This window comes from Dromiciops gliroides, chromosome 4 (genome assembly GCF_019393635.1).
Source record: "Dromiciops gliroides isolate mDroGli1 chromosome 4, mDroGli1.pri, whole genome shotgun sequence".
Lineage (NCBI taxonomy): Eukaryota > Metazoa > Chordata > Mammalia > Microbiotheria > Microbiotheriidae > Dromiciops > Dromiciops gliroides.
Window position 1 is genome coordinate 334,469,882 of NC_057864.1, and position 24,740 is coordinate 334,494,621.

The 24,740-nt window shown below is 38.4% G+C and overlaps 1 protein-coding gene across 1 annotated transcript in view; it reads right to left on the bottom strand.

Annotated features, from left to right (window-relative positions):
• Positions 1–24,740, bottom strand: part of BVES (blood vessel epicardial substance) — a 136,399-nt gene that overhangs the window by 70,581 nt on the left and 41,078 nt on the right. Inside the window, exon 5 of the mRNA XM_044002998.1 lies at positions 20,862–20,867. Coding sequence (XP_043858933.1) covers positions 20,862–20,867 — 6 coding nt within the window. The remainder of the gene's footprint in view (positions 1–20,861; positions 20,868–24,740) is intronic.

Genomic DNA, 24,740 nt, shown 5'->3' on the forward strand with positions numbered 1-24,740 from the left:
TGTGATGTTTTGGGATTTTTTTGAGGAAACTTCCGCTACTGATGTAGCTAGGGACCTGCTCTTCAACTTATGCTCTTAAACAGTTGCCTGGGGACAGTGAGGGGTTAAGTGACATGCTGAGAGTCACAAAACCAGTATGAACCAGTAGTGAGCCTAGAACTCATGATTCTTGAGGCCTTCGGTCTATTGTCTGTGCCATCACTATGTCTCTGTCTCACCATCCCTCACTCTCTTTATCTTTTTAGTTACCTTTATCTCTTTCTTTTTCAATCAGTTGCAAGTCTTTTATAGGTTTTATTTGGTAAGCCTATAAAAGGTTAAGGTTAGGGAACAGCTAGGTGGCACAGTGGATAAAGCACCAGCCCTGGATTCAGGAGGACCTGAGTTCAAATCCAGTCTCAGACACTTGACACTTACTAGCTGTGTGACCTTGGGCAAGTCACTTAACCCTCCTTGCCCCACCAAAGAAAGAAAAGTTAAGGTTAATCCATCATATACTGTTTATATCTTTCTAGGGCTAAGGCAGGAAGAACTTGGTTCAAATCCTGCCTAAGACTGTTGCTTAGCTATGTTATCCTGGTCAAGTCATAACCTCCCTGAACCTCGATTTTCTCATCTCTTAGATGAAAAGGTCAAAACTGATGACCTATAAAAGGTTTCTTCCCGTTCTAACTCTACAATGCTATCATTCTATGAGTTTAAGACTCACTATATTTCTAGTCTCTGGAACCAAGTCCTGGGACAATCTTTTTGATGGGAAGATGATGTACCTTAAGTGTGATCAATTTGAAATTTCAGTCAGAGCCTTGCCTCAAAGCTGGATAATACCAAATGTTATAAGCTTCCTACATTATTATAAGAAAAATGTATTATGACTACTAAAGCTTTCAAATCTAAATCAAGAATTCTAGACATGAGATCATAGGTTTGTTTCCCCTCATAGTCATTGGATTACTCATGCTAGGCATGGAGAGGTCACATTGCCAAGATTTCCTAGCACTAGTTGAAAACTAATGTAAAACAAAAGACAGGTTTCACAGAAGTGAAGAAAGAAAAAGGGTAGGGGTTTGGGGGGAAGGATGGAATAGCCACTTACTTGTTATAGGCTCGCCTAGCTCCCCGGCAGAACCAAGTAGCTGATATAACTTTGACATAAGCAGCTATTTCTATCATCACCTTTCCAGAAACCCTGTCCTTTTACCGTCTGAACAAAAGAAGATTGATGAGACTTAATATTTGAGAAAAGAGTGTACTTTTGCAGTAATTGAACAAGATTGAGAGGTAATTTTATTTTTAAGAGTAGAAAAAAAGTTTTGAAATCCCTGTAGAGTATAATAAGAACAAAATCACACACTTTTTTACTGCCTTGAGTACCTCCCTATAAGTTTGAATCAATGTGACATTTCTTTAGATTGCGGACTTTAAATGTATAGGGATTGTGTCTTTCTAAGAATTCACTTTTATATAACCCCTTTTTAGTCAACCACACAGTGCTAGGCAGCCACACACTGTTAATTGGCTACTGAGCCAGGGTCTTTCTGTTTAGTCCTTCCTTATCTGTATTTATGCATCTCTAGAAGCTGCATTAACTTTTTTTTGGGGGGGGGTGTTTTTTGTTTGTTTGTTTGTTTTTTGGTGAGGCAATTGGGGTTAAGTGACTTGCCCAGGATCACACAGCTAGTAAGGGTTAAGTTTCTGAGGCCGGATTTGAACTCAGGTCCTCCTGACTCCAGGGCCGGTGCTCTATCCACTGCGCCACCTAGCTGCCCCTGAAGCTGCATTAACTTTTGTGTTCATGCGTGGAATCGATTGTAACAGTTGCCTCAGTCAAATAGTTTAGTTTGGGCTTTGTTTTTTTGTTAAAAACTGACTAGCTGAAAAAGAAAAAAGAAAAAAATGTACAATAAAAGGGCTTATTAAAAAAAACTGAATTGCTGGGTGGAGATAGGTTGTGAAAATAATTGAATAAATTTCTTCATAAAATGCAAATGACTACTTTTTGTCTTGAGTGACTTGCTAGACTCACAAACTGGGGATCAGAAATAGTAACTTCTACTGGAGTACATCAGATGGATTCACTTTCATATAACTGTTTCCTGCCAAACCATGTGTCCCCCACAAGTTAAACACCAAATATGTCCCAAATAAAACTTGGCCTTGAGGCTTGAGGAAAATCTGACTCTATATTTAACTTTTAATAATTGTTTTAAAATTAATTAATTAATAACTTTTCTTCAGTAGTCATGAATTACTTAGACTAATGGAACACAAACTCCAAAGAAATATAGTTGAGGAGGATTTAAAGAGCAATAGAGAAGAGGTAAATGAGCAGGCTTCAACTTGTCAACAAGGAAATACATAGAGAAAGTGGTACAAATTATATAATAAAAGAAATCTATGACGAGAAAAAAGAAAAGATGGGTCGTCGCATTGGGAGAGTGGGGGATAACTTAATAGACAATTCATGAATTCCATTGTCACTCTTTCAATATAAATAGATGGCTTCTAGTACATTGGATGAGATCCCCATATGGCAAATAGTGGAAGGACATGGATGAGGGCCTGAAGTCAGGAAAACTTATCTTCATGAGTGGAAATCTAGCCTCAGACTAGTTGTGTGACCCTAGGCAAGTCACTTAATCCTGTTTGCCTCAGTTTCCTCATCTGTCAAATGAGCTGGAGAAGGAAATGGCAAACCATTCCAGTGTCTTTGCCAAGAAAACCCCAAAAGGGGTCACAGAGTGTGAGACACGATTCAAATGACTGAACAACAACAACATGGATGAAAGACATTTGGGCTGAGCCTTCACAAATGAGATGCTATCTTCATTGTTGCAGGAAATATCCACATAGGTGAGTGTTTTCCCAATAGATTGGATGCAAGAAAGCAATAGCACAGGAACAATTCAGAAAAAAGATGATACTGAATCCCAACAGGACATCTTGAACACTTCTACCTTCTCCCCTTCCCCCATAGTATCTAACACTATGCTTCATATAGTAGGCACTCAGTAAGTATTTATTAAACTGTACTGGATTCCAAACATTAACATTTACTGCTTATCTGAAGAAATAATGCAAATATCCTATTTATCTTAGAGATAGCATGCAGAAGCTTTGGTCAATCCTGTTTTCTTTTTTTAAAAAATGTAATTTTTTTTTTGGTCTTAGCTGTTCTAAATAAATTGGGCATAGCATACATAAGGCCCTATTGTTTCAACTCAAACAGATGGGCAAATTGCAAAACTTTAACAAATGTACAAATTTCAGTGGGTTAGGATTTCCCTGGAGAATCTAGAAATTAGGTACTAGCTCCAGAAGCAGACTCATGAAATATGTAATAGCCCAAATTCCAGGGGAAAAAATGGGTGTAACAGGACTGAACTATAGTAATTCACTGACTTGAGGTTGGCAACAGCACCTGCAAGTAATTGCAGTGTCAGAAACTATGGGCTTGATATTCTCTCTCCCTGCTGTTTCTTGTATATCTTTTATTTGTTTCTGTTTGCTTTTTTGTTTTTAAGTGAAAAGCAAGGGAAAGGATGAGAAACAGATGGGAAAATGTTTTATGAGTTGTCTATTGTGCAAGGGGTATGTGTGTATGTGTATGTGTATGGGGGGGGGGAAGGAACAAAGATTTGTAGCATTTGACATTGTTAATCACAACTTCTTGGTATTTTCTCATTCCTAGTCTTCTGTGCTATTCCTCTTCCTACCCATCTGATGGGCCCTTTCTTTGACTGGCTCCTCTTTCGCTGGGCATCCCCCAAGTCTTATTATTGAGTCTTTTCATCTCTGTTCAGATGAGAGGCGGTGTGGTATAGTTCCTTGAGAGATGACATCAGAGTTAGAAAGACCTGTGTTCAAGTCTCATCTCTGGTACATATTGGCAGCGTGGCTCTGGATAAGTCACTTATCTCCTCAGTACTTTCAGTGCTTTGACTATAAATTGCAGAAAACATACCCATTTGCATTGGTAAAAGGAGTTTCCTCATCAGGGAGTTCTTTTCCCCATGTAGATGACTCCCACATCCATGTTATCACCCCTCTACCTCTCTCCAGTCCTATATTTCCAGTTGTCTGCTGGACATTGCCATATTCTGCCTTGATGTGATAACAGTACCTCAAGCTCAACTAACTCATTATCTATCTCTAAAACTTGCTCCACCTCCTAACTGTTCCATTTTTGTTGATGACATTATCTGGGTAAACTCCAAGTTACCCAGGCTCAAAACCTCAGAGTTCCCTTTGATTGCTTTTTCTCACTTTCACCTCCATTCAAACAATGGCCAAATCCTATTGATTCACCTCTTGAAATCTCTCTCCCATGTATCCCCTTTGGGTCTCCTCCTACCATTCTATCACTTTTATTTGTACTCAAGTCTTTCCTATTGCTATGGCCTCCTCACTGGTTTCCCTGTGTCAGTACATTCTTCATATAATTGCCGAAGAGACAACATAGCACAGTGTAAAAGTTCTGAATTTGGAGTCCAAGGAATTGGGTTCAAACACCAGCTTTGCAACATATTAACTGCACAGCTGTGAATAAGTGACCACCTCATTCTGTCTCAGGTTTCTCTAGTGTACAACAAGGGCGTTAGACTCGATGCTATAGGTGATTTCTTTGAGTTTTAAATTCTGTAAATCTATCTGTGTTTTTAATGCACAGATCTGACCATGTCATTCCCCTGCTCATAAAATTTCAGCATCTTCTGATCAGATAATTAGAACCCCTCAGCAATCTGCCTCTAAATTACCTTTTTTTAAGCTCTAATTCACATTAGTCCCTTTCATGCATTCAGTTCTCTAATCATACTGAACTCTTTGCTGTTTTCCAGTCTTATTCTGCCCTTTACACCTCTTCATCCTGGAAGACCACCTCAGCTCTGGAACTCATATCCAAAGAGTACCTTCTGTCCCTGATGCCCTTTTCTTTGATTGGAGGATGAGAGTGTCTTAGAACTTCCCTTTAAGGAGAGTGCCTAGGGCAGCTGTCTCTTCATTTACTAACAGGATGCTGTCCTTTGAACTTGCCCTCCTCCCCAAAGATATCATCGACCCCCACCTCAGTTGTCTTTTGTTTGTTGTCATTGTTTCTCCAGTTCTTAGCACAGCTCTTGGCACAGAGGAAGCATGTAATAAATGTTTGGAGACTAAATGAGTGATGCTTCTAAATCATTGTATACACTGTTCCCTATGCCTGGAACTTAGTCTCCCCTCCTCCCCCACCTTCTCTAACCACTAACACTGATCTTCTTTTTAGTACAGCTAAGGGGTCCCCTCCTTCTTCATGCCTTCCTTGGTTCCCCCAGCTAGGAATCATCCCTCCCTCCTTGAATTTCTTGGCCTACATTGACCTACCTGGCCTACTTGTTTATCTTTACTAACATATTTCATGATTTTAGAAAATTCTTGATCAAATGTTCTCACTAAAACAAAGGTTCAGATTTTTAATTTCAGTATTCTATTGGTATTCTTGTATTGCTGCAGGTTAAAAGGAAGTATCTAGTTAAAAGGAAGTATCACTCAGAGGGTGATGGAAGCATCCATGATGGATGTGAGCAGCTGCGATACATTTCAGACAAGAACTACAAAGAGAACTGGACTTAGGGGAGTCATCAAAGAAATATATGATCAGAAAAAAATATGAGCTAGCACATGGCAAGAGTGAAGAAGTGATCACTGATGGAGAGCCCATGTGCATTCCTGGTATCTGCATAACATCAGTCATTCATTCAATCAACAAGCATTTATTAAAGACTAATTATGTGCCAGACACCCTTTTAAGTGCTGAGGATACAGAGGAATGGAAAAATCATCCTTGCCCTCAAGGATCTTACATGTAAACGAGGGAGGCTTCGTGCAAATGCCATTTACGAACAAAGTAAATGGAAGGCAACAAGAGGGCAGAAGTAAAAAGAAGTCAGGGAACATCTAGAGTACATTGGCTAGAACTCCTTTGATAACCTTGTAACAGTTAACCCTGTATAATGTATTAGAGGATATGGACAAGAAGTACACTAGTTAGGCAGACATAATTGAGCTGCCATCTGCCTTGTGGGAAGGAATATTGACATCAGTGAGTTAATAGATCCATTTGTGTATTTAAATATAATTTGTGTAATAGTTAGCTGTGTATAGTTCATCTCCCTCCCACCAACTGATTTAATCACAGAAAGCAAGATAAACAACAGAACTAAGGCGGTGATAATATAAAAATACATTGCAAAGACATATCTATACCTTGTTATTTCTTCACAAAATATGAAGTTTCTCTGAAGGTATTAGAAGGACAGCTGGCCTTTGACTGGCAAAAATTGGCCAAGACCACAATGGCCTTTAAAAAACTATATCTGCCATCTATGGAAAAAGTTTTTTAAAAATGGCCTCCAGGAGTATGAACTCTGGCAGTAGAGAAAAGAGCCAACTATGGACCCAAGAAAGAAGTATGGAGAAGATCAGACACAGAGAGGTCATCTGAATGGATCTATTACAGATCAGTGTGAGGACTCCACAAGATGAGATCCTGTAGTAACGAAGGTATGAATTGTCTTGGTCATGTGTTCCCTACATTTGTGTCCCATTACTAGTTTAAGTTTGTACCTACTCTTCCTCCTGAAACTTGTGTGTATTTGTGGGGAAACATGCTCCAACTTCAGAGAAATAATATTTTGTAGCTACTGTTCTTACTAAGCCATCTTAGTCAATCATTTTGCTTTAAGCTATGTCTACTGACTGACCATTAAAGGTATGTGCACCCATAAGACTTGTGAACTATAGTTGGTGGAGTATGATTTCACAAAATGCCCTTGAACCTGGGAGTAGTCACCCCTAAAAGGACCCGGCCTACAAACTTGTGAATGCTACACTGGGGAAATATTCAGATACAGTGCTACACATGTAGCACCCTTGAGGGTGTGGGCTGTGTCATTTTTCATCATTGTGTTCCCAGCACCTAGCCCAGTGTCTTGGATAGAGGAAATGATTGATAAATACTTGAATTTGTTTTAATCTTTCAGAAAACTATTTCAAAATTGTGAAAAGGAAATCATTAGAAGTGATTGGGTCCAGGGGAATTGTGTTAAAGGTGGATAAAGTCAGATATGAAGGCAGGAATAGGCACTAAGAATAGAAGATGGAGCTGAGAGGTTGGGGAAAATGTATACACACAATCTGAAAATGGGTGTCTGAGAAAAGATTCTTGTGCTTCCCAAGGAACCTTAGGCAGCGCCAAATGAGCCTTCCAGAATAGCTCTAGACAAGAATAGACCATCCTTTACTGAATGTATCCTAGTCTGAACCTACATTCCTGCGAAGGAACCACTTTCCCTTAATATACCTAATCTCTATTTTGGGTAGGTTGCTCAAAATGGCTGGAATGAAATACAAGGTAATTTTGCACAACTCTGCTTCACTCCAGGCCCTTCTAGTACCTCCTAGGGGAAGAGGAAGATGACAACCATTTATTTTTAGATAGAAAGCTTTTCAAGCTCTTAACATTAAAATCACCTTTCTTCATTCATTTCTTCATTCATTCATTCATCAACAAACACTCACTAAGTACCTATTACATGCCAGGCACCATGCTTGGAGTTAGAACATAGAAATAATAAGTAGTTTCAACATTCAAGAAGCATACTATTGAATTTTCTCATTAGTGTACACTTTTCTGAAACATGGAGTTGTATCAATTTTTTTTTTTCGTTTGGCTGGGAAAGGAATGGCGTTTCTGAAAAGTGAAAGTGAGAATCATCACATATATCATTCTTTAAATGTGCTTTAATTCTTTTAAACCACAAGGGTTTGAAAGATACTTTAATCTTATGGAAGAAGAAATTTAGAAGATTATATCCTGACTTGCAAGAAAGAACAACTAATCCTGGAAAACTGGATGATTAATATGGGATGGGTCGCAGCTAGGTGGTACAATGAGTAGAATAGTGGGCCTGGAGTCAGGAAGTCTCATCTTTGTGAGTTCAAATCTGGCCTCAGACATTTATTAGCTATAAAGACTTATCATTTAATCCTGTTAACCTCAGTTTCCTCATCTGTAAAATGATCTGGAGGAGGAAGTGGCAAACCACTCCAGTATCTCTGTCAGGAAAACAATAAATGGGGTCACAAAGAGTCAGATACAACTGAAATGATTGAACAACAACAAATTGGGGTGAGAAGGAGTCTGGAACTTTGATTCCTTTAGTGTAGGAAACTCCCTCTACCAATGCAGATCAGCAACTTACATATGACAGTTGCCTGGGGAAAGGAAAGGATCAATTATTTCTCCATAGCCAGTGTACATTAGAGGCAGGAATTGGCCCCAGGTATTCCTGGCTTAGAGCACCTAGGTGGCACAGTGGATAGAGCTCCAGCCCTGGAGTTAGGAGGACATGAGTTAAAATCTAGCCTCCAACATTAGCTGTGTGACCCTGGACAAGTCACTTAACTCTATTTGCCTCAGTTTCCTCATCTGTAAAATGAGCTGGAGAAGGAAATGGTCAACCACTCCAGTGTCTTTGTCAAGAAAACCCCAAATGGGCTCATGGAGAATCAGACATAACTAAAACGACTCAAAGGCAACAACTTCCTGGCTTAAAGACTTGATGTCTATTCATTATAACATGCTCAACTTCAGTTGATGGATATCTTTTGAATAAAATTTACTTAAATAATGGTATGGATAAAATCACTCTCAAAGAGAAGAAAAAAACGCCATATCCTTTTATCCTATAATCACTAAAAGGTTTCTGTCCTCCATGAGGGGAAATGTTTTTTTATTTGGAGGCAAATGTAATATCTAATGGTATTCAGAAAAGCAATTGACATGGGACTGAAAAACAAAAACAGCAAACAGTACATTAAAAAGATGGAATAATAACAGAAACAGGATAATGATACAGCCAAGGAGCATTAATTGATACACTAAAGTACTCTCAGTTCCCTGGGGGGGAAAGAAATTATTTAAATGCAAATGATTATTATTACTACTACTTCTATTGTTGTTATAAATTCATGAAAACAAGACACCTCACTAGCTTAATGAATATATAAAGATGATTGAAATATTTATAAGGCATTTTTTTCCAAAATATTCCATTGCCAACAATGTATTCACTGAGCATCAAATGAAAGCTAAATGGCTAAAAAGTTTAACCATTTCTTTAGTTCAAGGAAATGCATTTTGTATTTTCTTTCTATACTTGTTTACCTTGATAGGTCAGGGTTGTGACTGATCCAGAAATCTGCTATAAGCCCTGCTTAACCTTTATATCCTGGTGGCAGTTAAGATTGTCCAGATTAATGGTCTCCAGATTGAAAATTCTGAGAAATTGGATGGGGAATTCTTGGGGAAGAGAAGGTTCTTTTGCTGTTTATATTTATAAATTCTTCTGCTGCATTTTTAAGAGGACCACACAAAGGAAATAATAGTTGGTATGGGGATCACAGAGACTGTCATACACCATCACAGGGGAAATAAGGTTGTGGCATTTAGAGAAACCAAGCATTTTAAAAAGCCTTTTAAATTTATTATTTGTGACAAGAATGGAAACATTTGGGGCAAAATATGTCCTGATATGGATGATTTGTGCTTTGATGCTATGTTCAAAGCTATAGAGCCAGGCCTTAGAAACAATCATAGCGACTTTAAAACATTACTTACTATTCAGTTGTTCTGGGGGCATTTTTAAATCAACTATAGAACATTCAAAATACCTGAAGACAAGTGGCATATATTTTAAGCCCAGAGCATGGTTTCATAAACCATCAAAATGTGACAACCTCATTCAAGAAATTTTTCTTGGGTTTCTACCTGAATTTTTTTAATAGCCAAGTGAAATACTCAATTTCAAGGAAATTGAGGTATCAAAAATTATAGAAGAAAATATATAACTAATCTAAGCCATCCAATGACAGGCCAAAGATGCCTTAGTGAGAAACAAACAGAAGTTCAAAGAAGGCTAGTAGTCCTGGCAATTTAGTTGGGGTGGGAACTGGGGAAAGATCATATATTTCAATTGGTATAAAATATATATGTGCATATATACACACATATATCTATATATCTATATGTCTGTGTGTCTGTGTGTCTGTGTGTATGTATGTATGTATGTATGTATGTATGTATGTATGTATGTACGTATATAACATTTTCCAGCCCTGTGATTTAATTGCTGTTGGGAACCCTGGCAGAGAAATTTCCTCTACCAATTCAGGTCCATAATTTTTGGTCTTAGAGCACTGCATGGGGAACTGAGAAGTTAATCAACTTGACCATGGTTACATAGCCAGTATATGTCTGACAATAATTGAATTCCATTTTTCCTGTGGTTAAGGTTGACTTTCTCTATCCATTGTTCCACATTGCTATTCATCATAAAATGCAAGTTAAGTACCTTCATTAGTTTTCTTTGAAAAGAATATATTTTTATAGGTTCTTCAAAAAGGTGATTAATTTTTTAAAATGTTAGCTTCATTCATTTATTTTTAAAGTTTAATTGGAGCCATTTACTTTTTACATTATGGTCATTTCTTGGTCTACTGACATCACCATCATTCTCCCTCTCCCACTTTGGCCCCATATGGTGCTAAAGAAAACAGGTAAGCAAAACAAGCAGAAAAAAACAACTGTGTCTGTATGTGACATTCTATTCCCATAGTATCCCATCTCTCTCTATGAAGAATAAGGAAGTGTGTTTTATCACTTGATGTCTGAGACTAAGATTCTTCATTGCAATTAGTCTGATTTCAGTCGGCATTTATTGTTATTTTCTGTATATATATTTTAATAACTTGTGCATGTGTTATTTTCCTGGTTCTATATACTTCACTGTGCATCAGTTTGTAAGCCTTCTCATGTTTTTCTAAATTCCTTACATTTACCTTTTCTACTAAGGTAATAGTATTGCATTATAATCATCTACCGAAATATATTAAGTAATTTCCCAATCTCTGTGCATCCATTTCCCCCCAGTCTTTTGCTATCACAAAAGTGCTGCTTATGAACTTTATGATATATACATATACACCCATACATATATACACACATATACACACACACAAACACACATGGTGTCTAAGGCCAGATTCAAACTCGGGTCCTCCAGACTCAGGACCATCGCTCTATCCACTGAACTATCTACATATACAAGTTATCCCAAGTTTGACTGAGTATTACACTTGTCATTTATAATATGACATCAAAGTGATCATTTTATTCATTATATTCTTGTATCACATTATTTTGACCATGCCCCAATTAGTGAACAGCTCTTTTATTTCTTTTTTATCTTAAAAGTATTTTATTGTTTTCCAGTTACATGTAAAGATAGTTTTTAACATTTGTTTTTATAAGATTTTGAGTTCTAAATTTTTCTCCCTCCCTTCCTTCTCTCCCCCTTCCCCAAGGCAGAAAACAATCTGATATAGTTATATATGTACAATTACATTAAACATATTTCTGTATTAGTCATGTTGTGAAAGAAGAATCAGAACAAAAGGGAAAAACCTCAAAATAGAAAAACAACAACAACAATAAAGTAGAAGCAGTATGGTTCAATCTGCATTCAGATTCCACAGTTCTTTTTTCTGCATGTGGAGAGCATTTTCTACCATGAGTCCTTTGGAATTGTCTTGGATCATTGTATTGCTGAGAAGAGTCTATCACAGTTGTTCATCACACAATGCTGCTGCTACTATGTATAATGTTCTCTTGGTTCTGCTCACTTCACTCAACATCAGTTCATGTAAGTCTTTCTGAGTTTTTCTGAAATCTGCCTGCTCATTATTTCTTATAGTACAATAGTATTCCATTACATTCATATGCTAAAACTTGTTTAGTCATTCCCCAATTGTTGGACATCCCCTCAATTTCCAATTTTTTGTCACCACAAAGAGCAGCTCTTTTATTTCTAGTTTTTACTATCCTGTAGAAACTGCTCTTGCACATAATTTGGTATACATAGTACCTTTCCCTCTGTCTTTGACTTTCTTGGGATAAATAACTAAAAGGGCAGCTTGGTGGCACAGTGGATAAAATGCGGGTAGACTCATCTTCCTTAGTTCAAATCTGACTTCAGTAACTCACTAAGTGATCCTGGGAAAGTCACTTAACCCCATTTGTTTCTGTTTCCTCAGCTGTTAAATGAGCTGGAGAAGAAAATGGCAAATCATTCCAGTATCTTTGCCAAGAAAACCCCAAATGGAGCCATGCCAAGTTGGACAAAACTGAAACACCTGAACAACAAAAGGAGTCAAAAGGCTTCGTCAGTTTTTGAGCATGGTACAGTGGGAAGAGTCTTCGGAGTTAGAGGAATTGGGTTCAAATCCTGACTCTTATGCTTACTACCTGTGTCACCTTGAGTAAGTCACTTAATCTTCCTGGGCTTCAGTTTTGTAATTTATCAAGTTAGGGAGTTGTACCAGATCACCTCTTGGGCAGTTAAGTGGTACAGAAGATAGAGTTCTGGGCCTAGTGTCAGATGACTCATCTTCCTGAGTTCAAATCTGGCCTCAGACACTATATGGGGCAAGTCACTTTTAGCTCCATTTACCTCAGTTTCTTCCTCTGTAAAATGAATGGCAAACTACTGTTGTATCTTTGCCAAGAAAACCCTAAATGGGATCACAAAGAGTCAGACACAACTGAAACAACTGAACAACAACTAGGTAGCCTCTTAGGTCCCTTCTCATTCTATATCTATGATTCTAGCAGAGTTCTATTTTTTTCCCTGAGTGGTTGGCCAATTCACAACTGCACCAACAATATATTAGAGTAAAGCAGTTCATTTTTTTAAGAACAACAAATTAGAGAGTCAAAACCAGAACCTTGGTCCACAAGTAATTTATTCTTAGGTCACAGAAACTCAGGAAGATCCTCAACTCTCATGGAGAACAGTGTCAGTAGAAGGGGTACCCAGATGAATGAAATAAAAGATTTTTGAAGTGAAAAAACAAACTGCTTGCATGAATTTGCTAAGATTATGAAGATCACTTTATTTTAATGGTGAAGTGGGAACAAACTGGAAATGAGAAATGTAAGAGGTCGCAGAGCAGGGATATGTTCAGTAGCCCTAAGAGTCATAATTATTCACTTAAGAAACTTGGGTTAGATTCTGAGATTATATCACTGGTGAGCAGCTGCTTCAGAGTTTATAATGTAAAGGCCATGGGGCAGCTAGGTGGCACAGTGGATAAAGCACCGGCCCTGGATTCAGGAGTTCCTGAGTTCAAATCTGGCCTCAGACACTTGACACTTACTAGCTGTGTGACCCTGGGCAAGTCACTTAACCCCCATTGCCCTGCCCCCCCAAATATATATATATATATATATATATATATATATATATATATATATATATATATATATATATATAAAGGCCACAATAAGCGCCTTGAAGATCTACTCTCTGGAAACTCAGTTCTCTGTCCTCAAATGCTGCAGAATGGCCTAAGCTGACTGTTATTGCCATGACAGATACCCAATTGCTGAATGCTATTATTGTTATCATCATCATCTTCATCTTCATTATCATTATTATTATTAGCTATTACTAATAGGAAATAAGCCTGTAGGAGAGATATCAGAAGATGCTGCTTATTGAGAATTCATAGATTGATACTTGTAGAAAGTACCTTTAGACAGGGGTATGCTGGAGTCAGCTCAAACCAGTTTTCAGTTTAAGCATTTACACCTTGGCATTTAGCAACTGTTATAAATCAAGGGTTTGCTTTATTGTTCTGTCGATTGTTTAGACTTAAGAAAGTGATAGAGAAAATTGTAATAATGCAGATTAAACCTAAAAGTGTGTCCCCCACCCCAGCCAGTTGATAAATATTTATCATCACACCACTGCCTTTAGAGATAATCTAAGTCCAAACTCCTCATATTATAGATGAGGAAACTGTGCCCCAGAAGGGCATAGTCAATCATTTAATCATCCTTCAATCAACAGTTATTTAATTAAGTGCCCATTATTCATTAAGTACTTACCATGCACCAGGCACCATCCTTGGTGCTGAGGATGTAAAGAAAAAAATTCAACAGTCTCTTCCCTCAACATACTTCCTGTTGGAGAAAACATTATATGTTCTAATATAACCCCCTTTGGGAACTCTACCAAAAAGGCTTGAAATGGAACAATGGGAGATGTGTGTGGCTGGCGGCAGGTAGGTCCCTTTCCCAATGCTAAGATCCAAGGAGATTTCAGACTTTACCTGAGGGTGAAATACCCTTAATTTCCCTTTAAGATCAAAGTTCCCTCAGTAATAGGAGCAACATATATAGGGTGGGTCCAAAGTCATGGAGTCTGATGTTTTAATAACTTTTTGAAATTTATTTTTTCCTTATTTCCTATATAGACAAATTAATTTCTTATATGCGATGCTATGGTATTGTAAATTAAAAACAAAAATAACAGAATTATTCAATATTGAAGCCCCTTTGTGACTTCGTGACTTTTGGCCCACCCTGTACCTCATGCAGGTCAGGCTAGTTTTTCCTTAAAAGATTTTAAAAACATTCTCAAGACTTAATTGGTCTGGGGGGTTAAGGCATAAAGCAATGACATAGCTTCCTGTAAACCTAGATTCAAAAGTCAGCCCTCCAAACAACCTGGGGTTCCTCCCTCAGGCTTGACAGGTGCATCAGTATGGCCACCACCGGGCCTGGGAATCTGTGTTCAACCGAATCTATGCTGTATCCTTGCTGAATAGTCTTTCCATAGCATGGTTAAATAGACCTCCTTTTGTTCATTGCTAGATGGTCTACAATTTTATTCCATCTGGAACCTGACCTATCAGATCAGCCCGAGTCAGACCTGGCCTGCAACTCCCTCCAAAGGTAGCATCCCAAGCCCTCAGGTAAAATAGAAAATCTTCTTGGAGTTTAGGGAGCATGAACAAGGCTATGGGCCTCATTCTGTCTATCTTCACTCAATTCTAAAACACTTTTTGGCTAAGCTCCAAAAGTTAGACTACATATGAAAAATATACAAAGGAAGGTCAAAGCAAATTTGATAGCAGGAATCAGGAAAGGGCTCATTGAGGAGATAATGTTTGAGCTGGGCTTTGAAGGAAACTGGGGAGGTGAGGAGGATATACAAAAATGGAGATGAGAGTTGTAATGTGTGAGAGGAAGATCAAATAAACCAGTTTTGCTGGAAAAGAGAGTGCATGATGGGCAGTGGTTTCTGCTAAGTCTGCAAAGGTAAGCTCAAATAAGATAGCATAGGGCTTTAGGTGATAGGGAGCTACTGAAGATTTTCAGGCTGAGAAGTAACATGGTCAGACATGTGCTTTAGGAATATCATTTTGGCAGCAATGCAGAACATGGACTGGAGAGGGAGAATACTGAGGAATTGAGAAAGCCTGAACTAGGGCAATGGCTGCGTGAACTGAAAAATGACAAATGCAAGAAATTATATGGAGACAGAATTGACAAGATTTGCTAACCAATGGGATGGAGCAGCGAGTGCAAAGCTGAGTGATAGTGAAGAATTGAGGATGATTCTGAGGTCACAAACCTGGGTTAAAGTAAAGGAGCTCATGGTATACATATATAATACATCTATACATACGTGTATATATATATATATATATATATATACACACACATGTATTATGTGTATATATACATATACAGCAGCTAGGTGGCACAGTGGATAGGGCACTGGGCCTAGAAGCAGGATGACTCATCTTCCTGAGTTCAAATCTGGCCTCAGACACTTACTAGCTATGTGACCCTGGGCAAATCACTTAATTTTGTTTGCCTGTTTTCTCATCTGTAAAATGAGCTGGAGAAGGACATGGCAAATCACTCCAGTATCTGCTAAGGAAATCCCAAATGGGGTCATAAAGAATTGGACACAACTGAAGTAACTGAACAACAACAATACATATATATATATACTCACGTATACATATATCTGTTTATGTATATGTGTGTGTGTGTGTGTGTGTGTGTGTATACACACAAATAGGAACCATCAGGATAGAGATCATAATTAAATGCATGGAAACTGAGGAGCTTTACAGAGAAAGGGCATAGACAAAGAAGTCCAGGACAGAGCAGTCACATAAACGAGGGCCTCCTACATGTACATGAAACAGAGATTCTGACTCCTAGTCCAATGGTCTTCCCAGTGCACCCTGCTAAACATGGTACTACTTATTTCACTCTGATGGCCTGAACATGGCCATTTTCTTTTTTCATTTCCTTTCATTGCTGTCCCCAACTCCTTACTCTTTCCACCTACCCTTCATAATTTTTGCAGGGTGCTTCCTCCTTCAATTTAAAAGGTTCATTGTATGGCACTGATGTAAGCCTTTGGAAGGAAAGATGTAGTAGAAACCTGATACTGTAAATCAATAAATAAAATGAATGCATGAGGCTAACTTTTGCATAGAACAGCAAAAAACAAAAAACCCTGGAGAAGTACATTAAGGTAAGATTAAAGGCATTCCACAAAATATATGTAACTTGATATAAGTAACTCAGGGAAAGCAAACACATGAAAAAAATGTAGCAGTGCACATTTTCAGAGTAAAAAGGGAAAAAAATGACAAGAAATATTTACAGAGGGCACAAAGATTCATTCATTGTTTTCACTCAACCTTCAGTAGCTCTTCTAAGACCAAGAAAAAAATTTGGAACAGTAAAGTTAACAACTTTATATTCATGTTTTTGGTTTTGCAGGGCAATGAGGGTTAAGTGACTTGGCCAGGGTCACACAGCTAGTGTCAAGTGTCTGAGGGTGGATTTGAACTCAGGTCCTCCTGAATCCAGGGCTGGTGCTTTATCCACTGCACCACCTAGCTGCCCCATAACTTTATATTCTTAACAAGAACTTATGAAATTCACTTCAACACCTCCATGGTGGTGGGGGGGGGGAAGAATGTGTTCTGAAAAAGTTCCTTTAGTAATATAAAACTTCAAGTAGACAGTATAGCTGAGACTGTACCAAGCTTAGGATTTTATTTCTTGGAAAAAAAAAATCTATTCTTTTGGTGTGTTGCATGCCTAAGATCAATATGGAGGCAAGAATAAGAAAAACACGCTGATTCAGATAAAGAGGTAGGAAAAGGAGGAAGGGGAAATTTTTCTAGACATTTACCTTATAAAGAAAGAAAAAGGAGGAACTGGATTTCTTGGAAAAGTAAGTGCTTATCCATGGGCTAAGCCATCATCTCTTAGATGAACCCATTTATATCCAACAATAATACCCTGTTTCCAAAGCCTGCCCCGAAGGCACACAAACTAATTTAGCAGAAATGTAGTTTTTCCGACTAACAAAGGACCCAAAGGACAAGAGGTGCACTCTAAATTGCATCCAGGTCTCTCAGAGATCCCCCTTTACAAAGTTTCATTGTATATACAGTACCCTGCCTCCCTCCTCACCCCCAAATTTTGACAATAAACAGCACCTGAAGGGGCAGTGAACTAATTCTCCCACAGTGCAGGGCCTTCTCAGAGGATATTAAACTTGATGGGTTCAGCTGAAGACTTCTCTTAGGAAACTCCCAGAGAGCTCACAAATAAGCCTTGTAAGTGCCTGAAAATGCAATTGGAAAGACCCAACCCTTGAAAGGCTTATGTAAACTGACTGCATCAAAGGGAGCTCACCCCCAGCCTCTTCTTTTAAAATTTTACAGCAATTTTTGTGAAGTATTGACTCAGAATTGAGGTGAAATGTAAACCCGTTTTCAGTTCAAGCTGCTTTCTGGGTCTTCACTAATTATAAAGACTCATGTTTGAATAATGTTCCTGGAGCTGTTATTAATGGATCTGAGTAGAAATGCCTCTGGTATTTTGTGCTTGAATTCTCCTTCCATCCAACTTGGATGGATTTCCTTTTCAGGTTTATGATAAATTACTCTCCTTTACTCATTCTGTGGTCCAGACAAACTGGCTTTCTTGTCGTTCATCACGTGTAACAAAGTAGTAAAGTGGAGATAATGCTAGGTTTAAAGTCAGAAAAACTTGAATTCAATTCCTCCCTCCAAAATTCACTGTGTGATTCTGGGCAAACGACTGAACCTCTCCCAGCTTCAGTTTGCTCATTTGTACAGGGAGAAGAGATAGACTCATTAGCCTCCAATATCTTTTTTAGCTGTAAGTTTATGACATTGACTGTTTCTCTGTATCTTTGTAGAGGCTCCCCAAAATCTGCCACCCCATGATTGAAATGTCCTTCCTTACTCCACCTTGGACTCCTTAGCTTCCTCAGAGCTCAAACACAATAAGACCGTTCCTGATCTTTCCACCCAATGTCACCTTGCTCACTTATCTTGCAATGATTTTGTATATGTTTCTATTTTTATATGTCTCTGCAATAGAATATAAACTACTTGAAAGCAGTTTAACTATTAGATTTTTTTCTTTGTTTCCCCTCTACCTAGCACAGTGCCTGGAATGTGGTAGCCTCCAAATAAATACTTGTCAATGGACATAATTTGAGTTATCTTTGAAATATTATTTTTCAGGTATTCCCAACATAATCTGGGAGCCATTTTACATTGCCTTTGCCCTTAATTACACTTGCAAAACCTGGTCATTTGATCTATCTGAGCCTCTGTTTCTTCATCTGTATATCACTACAATCATATGCTCAGTTTGGAGCACCATATTTTTTGAAAGACATGGGCAAATTGGAACATGTCCAAAGGAAGACAATCAGAATACTGAGCCTCAAAACGATATATTGTGAATATACTTTGAAAGGCCTGGGGATGCTTTGCCTGCATTTGGGACAAAACAATCACTGCCTTTAAATCCTGAAAGGGTTATGTGATAGCTGAATTAGACTTGTTTTGTTTGGGCCCCAAAGGGAGTGGCTAGGAAGGAAGTTGCAAAGAAGCTATATAACATCTTATGTTGAGATTTCAGTTCATTTCTAACTAATAATTAGAATTGTCCCAAAATGGAATGGGCAACTTAGGGAAATAGTGAGTCTATTATCATTGGGGACTTTAAGGAGAAGCTGGGTGGTCCTTTGACTCAAATGTTGTAGAAGAGATTTGTGTTTCTAATTCTAAGATTCTATCATTATGCAAGTCAGGAGGTTGGACAAGATCATCTCTGAGATTCTTTCTGGGATGGTTGGGACAGGTGACTCAAAACATCAAATTTTATATCAACCAGGGCTGAATTCCTACTGCAAATTGATTCAATACAACAATTTTTGGATACCATTAGCATAAGCATCAGAATATATATATATATATCTTATTGACCATATATTCCAATTCATACCCAAAAAGGAATCCCCACTATATCATACTGTAAAGAATTAATTGTTATTTGAGGTTTTTATACCTCGGCCCACACTGGCCTGAGGCTCCGCAAACCGCATGGTGCTCCACCTACTGGTTGTAGCCGTTGCCATGGTGCTGGCACCTCATGTCATAACCACTCTCCGATGCCTACATGGACCTGGCAAAATGATAATGATTGGAAGCCTAGTGAGGACAGTCATGTGACTGTCAGAGCGGCCATCCCATTGGCTGGGGCTGTGTGGGGGTTTCTGGGATTGGGGGAGGAGAATTGGGCATTCTAGCTTGATGCTGGAAGGCAACAGGAGCTCTGCTGTGTATTCTCAGATGATTCCTGGGCTGTGGTATTTCTTCAGGTTGTATAAATTCCCTTTCCCCATTTTATTTCCTTTCCCTTGATCCTACTGATCCTGTTCGTGGTTTTTTTTTAAGTTCGTTCTTGTTAAAATAAATCCTATTCTGTTTTGAAGGAGGCTGCAGGTCTCCTTCCTTGCCCCAATATTGCTGGTGAGCCACTTAGCTAACACTCCCCAATTAAAAATTAAAAATTCGTCCCCACAATACCTATTATGTAGCCACCCCTTTCCTCTCACAGACAGCTCTAATTATTAGGAAGTATTTCCTAACATCAAGCCTAAATGTGTTTTTTCCTCAAAGATCACTACCAATGAAAGTGTCTTATGATTCTGCCTCTCTTTTGATAGCCAGTGAATTGTAAATATATTTAGATTTAGCATAATGATGAAATTCAAAATTATATTCAAGCACCATGCTATTTTATGCAAATATAAAATTCAGTGGTTCCTTCCTGATTTCCTCTGATAGCAAAAACATATATATATACATATATATATATATGATCCATCAATGTAGAATTCAATATTTTAATTTAAAAACTTTTATTTTAAAAAATTACTAGGGGGGAGGAGCCAAGATAGCAGAGGAAAGGCAGCAACTCACCTGAGCTCTCCCCCATATCCCTCCAAATCCCTTTAAATAATGCAATAAGACAATTCTTGTTGCTGTGGAACACACAAAAGGACAGAGTAAAACATTTTCTAGCCAAAGACAACTTAGAAGGTTGGCAGGAAAGGTCTCTAATACCAAGGTGAGAGTGGAGTACAGTCCAATGTAGGCCATGCCAGCATAGACCAGGTACCAGAAAACCACAAGTAAGTCTTGGGAACTACTGAATTAGCAGCAGCAGCAGCAACTGCTTCTGGAACTCTCAGTCTACACATGGTAAGGGGGTTGAACAACTAGTAAGAAGGAGATTACAGGAATCTCTTTCCTGGCACTAAGGCAGGACTCTGTTGTTTTGCCCATATTCAGGTCCAGGTTGCAGTCCTGGGGGCAATCCCAGGGCTGGGAGAAGCACTAGCACACCAGAGCTTGCAGCTTCAGTGGAGCTGGAACCCTCATCACAGTTCCAGGGAAGAAAAGAGGGCTTGTGGTCTCTCATAAACCAGAGCACAGACCAGGAGAGTAGCAAACAAACCTCTCCTTAGATCATACAACTTTGAAAGAAATGAAAACTTACAGGTCTCTAGAAGTAGCTCTGAAAACAGCTGCACAAAATCCCTGAAGCTTGGGACAGTGCACTCTCCACCCTGGAAGCAGTGCCCCCACTTTAACAAAGAGTTAAAAGTAAAGAAATAAACTGGAAAATGAGCAAATAGAACACATTCTGACCATAGAAAGTTACTGTGGTGACAAGGAAGATCAAAACATACCCTAATAAGGAGATATAAAGTTAAAACTTCTACATGCAAAGCCCCCAAGAAAAATATGAATTGGTCTCAGGCCACAGAAGAGTTCAAAAAAGACTTTGAAAATAAAGTAAGAGAGGTACAGGAAAAATTGGGAAGAGAAATGAGAGTGATGCAAGAAAAAATGTCAACAGCTTGGTAAAGAAAACATGCAAAAAAAAAATACTGAGGAAAGTAACACCTTAAAAAAACAGACTAGACCAAATGGTAAAAGAGGTACAAAAAGCCAGTGAGGAGAAGAATGACTTGAAAAGGTGGATTGGCCAAATGGAAAAAGGCACAAAAATTCACTGAAGAAAAAAAAACTTCTTAAAAAGTAGAATTGGCCAAATGGAAAAGGAGGTACAAAAGCTCATTGAAGAAAATAATTCCTTAAAATTTAGAATTGAGCAAATGGAAGCTAATAATTTTATGAGTAACCTAGAAACAATAAAACAAAACCATAAGAAAGAAAAAATAGAAGACAATACAAAATATCTCATTGGAAAAACAACTATCCTGGAAAATAGATCCAGGAGAGATAATTTTAAAATTACTGGACTGCCTAAAAGCCATGATAAAAAAAAGAGCCTAGACATAATTTTTCAAGAAATTATCAAGGAGGGACAGCTAGGTAGTGCAGTGGATAAAGCACTGGCCCTGGATTCAGGAGGACCTGAGTTCAGATCCGGCCTCAAATACTTGACTCTTACTAGCTGTGTGACCCCGGGCAAGTTACTTGACCCTCATTGCCCACACAAAAAAAAGAAATTATCAAGGAAAGCTGCCCTGATATTCTAGAACAAGAGGGTATAATAGAAATTGAAAGAGTCCACCCAATCACCTCCTGAAAGAGATCCCAAAATGAAAAGTCCCAGGAATATTATAGCCAAATTCCAGAGGTCCCAGATCAAGGAGAAAATATTGCAAGCAGAAAAAACAAATCAAGTATCATGGAGCCACAGTCAGGATCACACAAGGTTTAGTATCTTCTACATAAAAGGATCAGTGGGCTTGGAATATGATATTCCAGAGGGCAAAGGAACTGGGATTACAACCAAGAATCACTTATATAGCAAAATTGAGCATAATCCTTCAGGGGAAAAGTGGGCATTCATTGAAAAATAGGACTTTCAGGCATTCTTTTTTTTGGGGGGGGGGCAGGACAATTGAGGTTAAGTGACTTGCCCAGGGTCACACAGCTAGTGAGTGTCAAGTGTCTAAGGCCAGATGTGAACTCAGGTCCTCCTGACTCCAGGGCCACTGGCTCTATCCACTGTGCCACCTAGCTGCCCCCTCTTTCAGGCATTCTTCTTTTTTGGTGAGGCAATTGGGGTTAAGTGACTTGCCCATTGTCACACAGCTAGTAAGTGTTAAGTGTCTGAGGCTGGATTTGAACTCAGGTACTCCTGACTCCAGGGCCAGTGCTCTATCCACTGCACCACCTAGCTGCCCCTCAGGCATTCTTAATGAAAAGACCAGAGCTGAATAGAAAATTTAACTTTCAAATACAAGACTCAAGAGAAGCATAAAAAAGTAAATAGGAAAAAGAAATCATGAGGGATTTTAAAAGGTTCAACTGTTTACATTCCTTCATGGGAAGATGATACTTGTAACTCATAAGAACTTTCCCATTGTCAGGGCAGTTGGAAGGAGTATATATAGACAGAGGGCACAGGTATAAGTTGAATATGAAGGGATGATATCTAAAAAAACATTAAGGGGAGGGGGGCAGCTAGGTGGCACAGCTAGTAAAGCACCGGCCCTGGATTCAGGAGGACCTGAGTTCAAATCCAGATTCAGATACTTGACATTTACTAGCTGTGTGACCCTGGGCAAGTCACTTAACCCTCATTGACCCACAAAAACCCAGAACAAAACAAAAAATATTAAGGGGAGAGAGAGAAATGCATTGGGAGAAAGGAAAAGTGAGAGGTAGAATGGGGTAAATTATTTCACTTTAAAAAAAGGAAAAAAATAGTTAAAACAGTGGAGAGGAAGAGGAGGAAGGTGATGTGAACCTTACTCATCAGAATTGGCTCAAAGAGAGAATAACATATGCAATTGGGTATAGAAATCTATCTTATCCTGCAGGAAAATAAGAGGGTAAGGGGATAAGAGTGTATGAGGTGAGTAATACAAGGGAAGGTAGATTGAGGGAAGGGGTAGTCAGAAGCAAAAAACTTTTGACAAGGGACAGGGTGAAGGGAGAGTGAAGAGGGGAGGGGAATAGGAAGGTGGAAAATACTCCCAATAGTAACTATGAAAAAAAAAAATTGAAGCAAGTTTCTCTGATAAAGGCTTCATTTCTCAAACATATAGAGAACTGAGTCAAATATATAAAAATAAGAGCCATTCCTCAATTGATAAATGATCAAAAGATATGGACAGTTTTCAGATGAAGTAATGCTCTCAGAAAAACCTGAAAAGACTTTCATGAGCTGATGCAAAGTGAAATGTACAGTGTATAAAGTAATAGCAATCTGATGTATAGTGAAGTGAGCAGAACCAAGAGAATGTGCACAGAGACAGCAATATTGTTTGATGAAGAGCTGTGAATGAACTATTCTCAGCAATGCAATTATCCAAGACAATCCCAAAGGACTAATGATGAAATATACGATCCACCTCCAAAGAAAGAACTGATATTGGCTCAACACAGAGTGAAGCATGTTGTTTTCACTTTCTTTTTTTTCTTTTATCTAAGTTTTCTTGTACAAAATGACTAATATGATAATGTTTTACATAGTTGTACATGTATAAGCCATATCTGATTATTTGCTGCCTCAGGGACAGATGGAGGGAAGGAAAAAGGGATAAAATTTGGAATTCAAAACTATAAATAAAAATGTTTTATAATTAAAAAAAATAAAAGGGAGTAAAAAAATTAGTGACCCCCCAAAAAAACCCAAAGTAACAACAATATTGTAAGGTGATCAGCTGATAATGACTTAGCTATTCTTAGCAATACAAGGATCCAAGACTACTCTAAAGGACTTATGATGAAAAATGCTATCTATCCCCAGAGAAAGAACTTATGGTGTCTGAATATGAATTGAAGTATAATTTTTTTTGCTTTCTTTGTTTTCCTTGAGGTTTTTTTTTGTCTGTTTTCTTCTACAATGACTACACATGTATAACCGATATCGAATTATTTGCCTTATCAAAGTGCGGGGGGGGGGGAGGAAGGAAGAGAATTTGGAACTCAAAGTTTTAAAAATGGATGTTAAAATTGTTTTTATGTGTAATTGGGGAAAAACAAAATACTAAATAAAGAAACTTTAAAAATTACTACGCTTATATCCAGGTGGGTAAGATCTGACATTTTCTTCCTTTGCATCTTTTCATTGCTTTACTTTTCCCCCCTTATTTGCCTTAGAAACAGTGCCCAATTCTGCCAGGTTCATTCTGCACTTAGTTATAAGGTGAGTGGGGTATTTAGGGAGGACTAGCATCTCTTGTATGAGGATTTGCCAAGTCCTTTTCATGGTTCCTCATCCACTTTGGTGTCCACCTGGCACTCAGCCCTCCCCTGTGGCTCCAAGAAGCTGTAGCATGTACAGCAGTCACACTCCAGTAAAACTGTATAGGCAGATGGGCCAAACCAAGTTGAGGGTAACCCAAAGGGCTTAAACCAATTGGTGAGTTAGGAGGATGTCTACCCCAAGCATGTGAAGACTTCCCCTGGTGGAATGGGCAGATGAGGATAATTAGTATCAGTGGCCA